This window comes from Vombatus ursinus, unplaced genomic scaffold (assembly GCF_900497805.2).
Source record: "Vombatus ursinus unplaced genomic scaffold, bare-nosed wombat genome assembly UNPS02014861.1, whole genome shotgun sequence".
In the NCBI taxonomy this organism is placed as follows: domain Eukaryota; kingdom Metazoa; phylum Chordata; class Mammalia; order Diprotodontia; family Vombatidae; genus Vombatus; species Vombatus ursinus.
In genome coordinates, this window is record NW_020954639.1 from 12,931,713 (window position 1) to 12,940,381 (window position 8,669).

The window sequence follows — 8,669 nt, forward strand, 5'->3', positions numbered from 1 at the left end:
AAGAAACCGGAGTTCACACCGAGGCCCGTAGCCAGGCTATTTCTACACAAAGTAACTCAAACTTTGTTCAATGCATGAACAAAGGTTAACATTTTAAGAAACATGGGGATGTTTTCATATCAAAACTCCAATTTAGCTGTGGAAAGTGCAGTAAGTCTGGCATCAAATAAGTAAGGTCATATCTGAAAGGTAGAAATGAAGTTCTAGGTAATGTGGAGAGTTACAAGGATAATTATTAAGATGGAGCTAATCTAGTTGTTACTGCCTGGTTTGAGGAACATGATCAGAAGTCAGCTGACTTCTAGGAGGCATAGGACCAGACCTCCATGAAAAGCTCAAGTCAACATAGACACATTAATTCAGAGGATGGGGCAGAAGGAATATGAAGTTAGAAGTACAGGGCAAAGGAACGGCAGAAGCTATTACATTTTCTGAAAATCCACTCCTTCCTGTAGCAGTTAACCAGCTCAAATTTAATTTTGCTCACTTTGATGTAACTTTAATTTCATGGTTTAACTTGAAGTCAATTTCTGACTTAAGAATTTATAAACTGGAATTGGGAAGCCTAATAATGGTCTCCAAGTATCTGAAGATCTGTCATCTGAAAGTGACTTGGTCCCAGAGGGCAGAACTGAGAGCCATGAGTTGAAGCTGCTAATGCAGATTTCAGCTAGATATAAAGAAAAACTTAATTAACAACCACCATCCAAACACAGAACATGCTGTCTTGAGAGGGGAAGATCCCTCCCTACCAAGGATGTTGGAGAGGCCTAATGGATTTAGATTAGATCAGATTTAGAGGCCAAATAATCCAACTCTTATTTTAAGGTAAGGGAAATGTGAAGCCCAGAGAGAACAAATAATTTGCCCCAAAGTGACAGAGGTACTAACTGACTAGGCCTGACTCCCAGCACAACTGCAGGTCTGCTGCAATACTGCTTTCTGCCCATTCAAGTAGGGGTTAGATTAAAGAATCTATGAAGAATTCCTAATAATTTTTTTCCCCTGACAACTTGGCCCTGGGTACCAGTGTATCAGAATCATCTGATTTTGCCATGGGGTGGTAGAGGATAGAGAAATGTCACTTCAGCACTGGTAAGACTGGCATATCTATACACGGAAATCCTACTTAGAGGACTATCCATAACCTTACACAATAGTAGCAAAAACTAAACAGAACTGTATAGAGCAAAAGTCCATGAGGCTCTAGGCTTTTAACTTGTTTCTAGGTTGAACAAACCAAAATATCAATAGATAAAGGACACTAAAATTTGACCCTAAAATTAATTTTAACCTCAAAAAAGCACAAAGCTAACGCTGTGACTTTAAATATTTAATTTTAAAAGGCTTCCTTATTATTTCAGAGCCTCATTTCCTTTATATCATAGACAGGCCTCAGGGACCACGATAAATCAAAACTGATCCAAACATTCAATTTAACTTTGGGATCTCTCTAGCTGTAGGTAGAACCGGCCATTACATTCAATCATTATAGGTTCAATTTTTTTTCTTAATTTTCACAAAAATAATATGCCCCAGAAATGGACAGTAAAAGCAAATGGTTTTTTCCCAAGTCATAGAAGAGAAAGCCTATTCTCACACATATACAAGTTCATAGATCCTCAGCAAGTCATACAGATGCTGTGGCCAGTAGACACACATAGATTAAGTATGAACTAAAGCTGGGCAATATCAGCCCAAAGAAAGTAGTGAAGAAAACAGTGAATAAGATCTTGTTTATTTTAACCACATTAGTCACTTGGCTAACATCAATGCTACATTGGGTGGCATTAATCAAGGGCTAAGTGTAAAATAAGCTGAAGTGTAGACTTCCTACCACCATGCATTTTCAGGTCTTAGCTGGCACTCCGGGCTCAGTTTTGTCAAGTTCTCTAGGAACTGAGGGAAATAAGGGAGATGGGAGTATAAGGAATAAACAGGTTTTGGAAAATAAGAGCTATGGTATAATGGAAAATTGAATCCATTTAAACTTGAAACAAAATGGAATAAGGAATCAATCACTCACCAATACAAGTGAAAAGTGATCAACTTAAATAAGAAAATTTAGGTTCTAGGGGAGAAAAGAATAACCTATAAGGAAAAGGGTGAAACTGATTAAAACCAACACTAGAAGCATTTCATAGAGATTTGACTGACATACCTAGCCTGGGATATAATTAAAACTAGTGTTATAGAGAAGGCTGAAAAACAAGATTCTTCTCACACAGACAATTCTAGGTAAGAGAAAGAAGGAGGGATATTGCACATTTGGGCACTATCCAACAGACCTCAAACAATACATGTGGTACTTTTAACACTGTTAACAGATCAGATCAAAACATTTATTGAGCATTGATTGCTTGCAACAGAGCCTCAAATATACAAGCTAATTCTGTAGTTAGATCATCTTCCAACTATTTTTTTAATTTAAGAAAGACACCACTAAATTTCAGACAAAATATATATAATATATATATTTTCAAATCTTTACAATAAATCAAGAAACATATAGGAGCTTGTATACTGTATATTTCAGTTTATTTTGGTACTCATTTCCAGCTCCCTATAGTTCATATAACCCTGGTGACAGTGTACAACTTCTACTTTTTGCTTTTACAGCTTTAAAGCAAATAATACATTTGAGTGTATTTTAAATCTGTGCAAATAATCCTTCAGAAGAACTCTCCAAGATTCTGTTTGTAGAGGTTATTTTCTCTCTCAAAGACAATTAGTGAATTTTGTTTTGTTTTTCTTCAGATAAAGTGCTCCTGTCCAGCAGAACCCAAAGGCCTTCAAGAGTTTTGGTTTCTGTTTTTTTTTCCCCATTAAGTTTAACTCAGGTAAAACTTGGTCATACAAATTCCAGCTTTCCATGCCCACTGTACATTCCCCAATGAACCAGTGAGAGGATTTTCTCGTTGCTGAGGTCTGTTTGTCTCATTTTATCACAGCTCATGCAGCAGTTCTCATGCCCACTGACTGGCACCATGCACTCCAAGTCTAACTTCGCCACCTGTCCCTTTTTGGAATGGTGTCCATGAAAACTATAGTGCAAACGGGAAATCATCTGCTGCCGCTGGTCCTGAAGTCTCTTGTTTTCACTGCGGAGCATCCTCAGGGCTAACATAATAAGCAACACTAAGATCAGCCCACCAGCTATGGGCACGGCAATGACAGCTGCTCTGAACCACAATTCCTTGGAAGAGGTCAGCTCCTGGACCTTGGTGATGAGATTTCGGCTGCTGTCATGCTGATATCTGCTTCCCTGGCCTGCCGGGAACGGGACAAGAAAACCATCAATATTCTTATTTTAATTTAGTGACAAGTCAATTCTGACATACCCCATATGAAAAACACAAGATTACAACAAAAAGCCCTAAGATCTACTCGGCACAAAAGTGTTGGTAAGACAATCCCAATCCTTTTTTAAAATATTAAGCTGTGGACTACAGTCTCTAAGTCACCAAACATGAATAAGGACTAATGTTCTTTAACCTCTTAGAAATGTTGAAAAAAACAGGCCAAGCCTATTAGGCAGACAGACATCTAATGCTTGTGCAGACATAAAAGCTACTCAAGAGAGAGGCATTTTTGCATCCAGCCACGCTTCTCCCTCTGGTGTCTCTAATTACATTAACAACAAAATCAATAGCAGACATACAAAGTCTTGGCTGTCACAGGCCTATAGATCAGGCAAGCGATTTAGTTTACAAAACCGCCTTCTCCCTACCTGAGGTCTCACCCTTGGGAGCAGAAAGAACATCTTGCAGGCCTCTGTAATTGCACATATCTTCATGACAACATTCCAATGTGGGCACAGCGGTGCCGGAGTGGTTTTGTGCCTGTTTGGCTTGGCAGATGTCTGCTGTGCTTGCAATAGAGTCCAGGCAGCCATGAGTAAGTGGGGAATTCGTGTTCTGGGGGTCAAGAAGTCTGGAGAAGCAGGCATTCAGCTCTGATTTACACATATAGCCAGTTGCGACACAGTGGGCTGCATCACAGTAGCATCGGATTTCACCTGAAAAGGAAAGAAATCATGTCAAACTCAGCTACCTGGCCCCATAAGCACCAGTCGCCCAAATGGAGGCAGTGGAGGAGAATGGGGGGGGGGGGGGCGGGGGGGGGTAGAAGGGGGGGGATGGAAAGAGGGAAGTGGGGGGGTGGGAGGCCTACCAGGAAAAATTTCTGTAGCTAGTTCACTATAGCAAAATTTCATCCAAGGTCTTTTTTCACTGTGGTATCTTTTATTCATTTTTGGGAGGGAGGGAGGGGAATAGAATATTAAGAAAGACTAAAAGAAAAGTTATGGGTGAGAAGTCACTTTAGAACATTCAGCTATATATCATCATCATGGAATATTATTGAGAAAACACTAAGTTTAATTGGTGACTAAATTCCAGTTCCTATTAGAATTCTATAATGCAACATTCTGACCATAAGCTATGGGTCAACAGAGTTTTACAGTCACAAATTTCTGAAGAGCTACAGGGTAATTAAAACAATGCTTTTAAAAAAAAAAAGTAATAATCTCTTTTTTTCTTAATTTTTCCCCCTTTACAGGAAAGGTAAATTACATTATTTATTCACTTCATTCCCACATGACCAGAGAACATAAAAATGCTGGGCTTTTTGATTTTGTCAGTATAAATATTTGATCGGAACTGCTGAATTGTTTACTACCTCCAAGAGCCGTGCCAAGGTTTAAGAGCTTTACCTAACACCTTATAAAGTTATTAAGTAGAACCGTAACAATCTAGAAACTTTTTTCAGTCAGAGGTTTTAAAAACTACGAAACTGGGCAGCCACTCTGCAGTGCCTCCAGAAAAGGCAACTTTTCCTATAAAGATCTTTTCATGCAAAGGAGTTTTTAAGCCAGTATACTGTAAAATGGGCACAGAGAAGTTTACAATTAGTGGTTTGTTTGCCAAAGTCAATTTCTTTCAACCTAAATGGAAAGTCATAAAAAGAGGCAAATCTGCAAAATGTTCAAGAGCCTCCTCCTCCCTCCCCTCCCCTTCATATTAGCTCACCCTCCCTTCCAGTTTTACATGAAATTCAACATGTGACCTAAAAGGGGAAACATTTAAACTGGAAAATCCTCCACTGGTTGTATTAACAAAAAAGAAAAAAAATCTTTCAGGAAACCTCAAAATTTTCTGAAGGAAGTGATTTTTTAAAGTTTCTTTCATAAAACTCACTTTGTGAGCTCTGTTACCTCTTAAGAGCAATGTGGCACTTTCCTATATAAAAATTAAAGCTCAAATATTCCAGGATCCAGAGCTATCTCTAATCTTGCAGTCCCATCAGATCAGACTTCACTCATTGTTCTATGCAGTAGCTGGGGCAACTTTCACTTGAATTGATGCACCTCCTTTCCATGCCAGGTTCTCAAAATCTGGAAATCAGTCTTGCATTTGAAGTCTATACTCTGAAAATAAGCACCAAACCTATTCTCACTCTCTCCTTGAGGGCCCCTCCCCCCCTTCTTTCTAAGCTCCTTTCCAAACACTACACGGCCTGTGAAAGGTGAATCAGCTGAATTTTCTGACTCATTTTCAGCCCACCTTGGCCCAAAAGGCTGCTTCTGCCACTGTTTTAGGCTCTAAAACAAGAACACACTCTGGTAGCTGGGTTTAAACACTGGTCAAAAAATGGACTATCTTACTCCTAAGTCTGAATTCATTCTCTTGGGCTTAATAACCCAAAGTAAAGTGAGCTTCCTTCCTTCCCTCCTCTCTTCGCTCCCCTACCCCAGGTTCAGGAAGTTTCTCCCCAGGTCCTCTCTGTAGTTTCCTCCCCTGAACATTTGTCAGTGTTTTGCATGTAATATCAATAGATCTTGAAGGTATGATGAGGCTCTTAAGTCCCTGTAAAGACTAAAGGGCCTTCACTTCCAACTTCCAATTTAAGGAAGTGAAATAAAAGTAAATTTACTTTTAAAAAAAATTTTACACATAATAAAACACTTTAATTACTAAAATGGGAAAACTGAACATAAGATGCCATTTTAAATGTTTGTAAGGCCTGTTTAAAATGTTACATTTTTATTGACCTAAAATGGTCTAATAAACAAATTTTGACAGGCCAGTCATAAGATTGTAACAACTCTTTTTAATTAGAGCCACATTTTTTTTTTTGCAAAGAGAATGGACTTTTGTACTACTGTATTAAAACTGTATTTTTTTGTCATTTCATAAAGTTTCTTCCTGTGGTATGCAAAAGGCCAGAAAGGGTATTGGTATTTTGAAACATTGAACAATGCTCTTCTGTTCCCCCCCCCATTCTTGTTACTGTATGTAGCTATTAAACAAAAATGTCTGCTTTTAGTCAAAGATGGCTACAGGAGACTGCAGGCTTCCCTTAAAGCTTTTGAAGTTAACAGCAGTCAGAAGTCTGTGATCCTCTAATTATATCATTATCAGGCACATAGTTTCAGTATCTGTGACTTCACATCAGTCTCAGTCACTCCCTGTTCTGCCTGCCTTTGATGGGGCCAGAAGGCTTCCCTCTGCAGGCTGCAAGGGCTGTTATTTAGGGTTAATTACACCCTTCCTTCCAAAATAAATAAATACTGTAGCACATCATCATCACTGTGCTAGCTTATCCTTTAACCTCATGCAGGGAACATGGCAATTATAGGAAAGGGGGGGGGGGGCGGGTGATGGAAAAGCTAAATACTGCTCCTTACTTAAAATACATATATTATCTATTCACATACTGTTGTGGGGGTGGGAAGGAGACTCCAACAAAGGGTAAAGGAAGTCTCCTTCCATTCCTACCTGAAAGGTGGAAAAACTGCGGTTAAGAAAACTTCCAAATACCCAATCTACCCCGCTTTTCGTAGGGAGATCTGTGTAAAGTATGAAGTGACTGCTAAAGAATAAAGAGATGTACCATTGAGTGAACATCTTTGCCTGTCCTAGCAATGGAAAGCAATACACGCACTCGCACTCACGCACTCACACACTCACACTTACACACAAGCTAGGGCTAGGAGTGAGGGGAGAAAAGGCTCTGCTGATCCTTTTCCTCGCCCGCGGCCCTCGGGGAGAAGAGGCGGTGCTCTGAGCCTGTTAAGATGGCCCCGCTCCACGACTGGTAACGTTCAGAAGTTCATTAAAGACAGACTAACAAAAACATTTTGACAACCACTTGCCCCGGAGGTCTGACTTTACATCAATGAACCGGGGCAACGACTCAGGGAACGGGAAGGGCAGCGGAGGCGGAGGGAACAGGAGAGGGCGGGGGAGAGGGGAGGGAAGGGAGAGTCCGAGGGTGCCCGCGTCTCCAGCCGCCCGAGAGCGCACCGCAGCCACTTCTGAGAACGCACCAACTTGTTGTGACCTGTGGGCCCCGACGCGCTGCGGGAGGAAATCTCACTCGCTGCTAACAAAGGCTTGGCAGTCGGCTTCAAAGCCCACTTGGCCCGGGTGCATGAGACGGATTCCCCACCACCCCCAGCCCGTGCTGTGCCCTGCTGACAAAATGCGCCGCTCCACTCCACTCCGCGCTCAGATACTCCGCTCCCACTGTCCTCCCCCCACGTGGAAAAGTCGGGGTGTGGAGCTGGTGGGGGAGGGAGCAGCAAATTGGGGAATAGGACAACCCACTTCTCCAAGAAACCTGGGAGACGAGGGTGCTTTCATCTCCCGGATTGCCATTCTGGTTCATCAGTCCAGCGTGGAGTCCACGCGCACGGACACACACTCGCCCTGCAGCCGCCCCCTTCTCGCACTCCCCGGGACGTGCCCGCTCACTCACCTTTGGTGAGTAGGATGGCCATGGCGCACAGCTCGATTTGCAGCCAGATGAAGATGTAACTGGAATGGCGATCCATTTAACCCCCCCACCCTGGCGTCGCGCCCCCGCCCGGGGCTCCCGATGTCGGGGGGCTCCGCCGCACTCTAGGACGCCCCAGCAGGGCTGCTCATGGGCTCTCGCACAGCGCGCAGCCGACAGACTGATGGACTGGAGCGCAGCCAAGCGGCCGGCGCCCCCGGGTCGCCTCCAAGTCCCCGCTCGCCTTCTCTGTCTGTCCTTCCCAAAGGCCGGCGGGTCAGGGCACAGTCCGCGGCAGGAGCCAGTCCCCGCCGGCTGCTGGAGAAAAGAGGGCAGGCAGGAGGAAAAGTTTTGCCGCCGCCTCGGCCAACCCAGGTTGCCCTAGTCTGCCCCGCGCGTCCGGGTGCTTCTGCGGCTCCAGCCCGGGGAAGCGGGCTCAGCCTGCCCGGCCGCCCGCACAAACCAGATCGCTTTCTTCGGAAGGAAGAAAACGTTTGCGAAGCTCCCAAAAGTTCCGGGACAGCGACTCTCTGGCCGGCCTCAGTCACAGCCTCTGCCTCGGCTTGCTCGCCTCCTGTGCTGTAAATAGCGCCGCGGAACCCCGAGCTCGGCCGCCGGAGCCCCTCCCCCTGCCCCGCCCCCTGGGAGCTCTAAGCGCCGCAATACGCGGCCGGGATTGGCCCAGCAGCCTTTGTCAGTCAATTTCGAGGTGGTGGGAGGGGGGGAAGGATGGGCTCGAGGGAGGGGGCGGATTTGGCTTCCAAATCCCTGGACCTAGAGAGCCTGAATCTGCTAAGCTATAGCGTGCAGTCCGTCTTCTCAGTGCGACCTCCCACTCATCTCACACACACACACACACACACACACACACACACACGAGGTCAATTACC

At 43.9% G+C, this 8,669-nt stretch overlaps 1 protein-coding gene across 1 annotated transcript; it reads right to left on the minus strand.

Annotated features, from left to right (window-relative positions):
• Positions 1-2,781: 2,781 nt before the first annotated feature.
• On the minus strand, positions 2,782-7,928 carry BAMBI (BMP and activin membrane bound inhibitor). Its single transcript, XM_027841600.1, has 3 exons — positions 7,762-7,928; positions 3,731-4,018; positions 2,782-3,270 (listed from the first exon to the last, which is right to left on the minus strand). Exons 1-3 carry the CDS (start codon positions 7,835-7,837, stop codon positions 2,852-2,854), a joined length of 783 nt encoding a protein of 260 aa, XP_027697401.1. The 5' UTR covers positions 7,838-7,928; the 3' UTR covers positions 2,782-2,851.
• Positions 7,929-8,669: the final 741 nt, after the last annotated feature.

What these genes read in the sequence shown, in the direction of transcription:
- BAMBI (XM_027841600.1), bottom strand. Translation starts at nt 7,837, where the DNA reads ATGGATCGCCATTCCAGTTACATCTTCATCTGGCTGCAAATCGAGCTG. An exon ending in GGCCATCCTACTCACCAAAG is followed by an intron (nt 4,019 to 7,761) that starts GTGAGTGAGCGG and finishes TTTCCTTTTCAG; the next exon opens with GTGAAATCCGATGCTACTGT. An exon ending in TCCCAAGGGTGAGACCTCAG is followed by an intron (nt 3,271 to 3,730) that starts GTAGGGAGAAGG and finishes CGTTCCCGGCAG; the next exon opens with GCCAGGGAAGCAGATATCAG.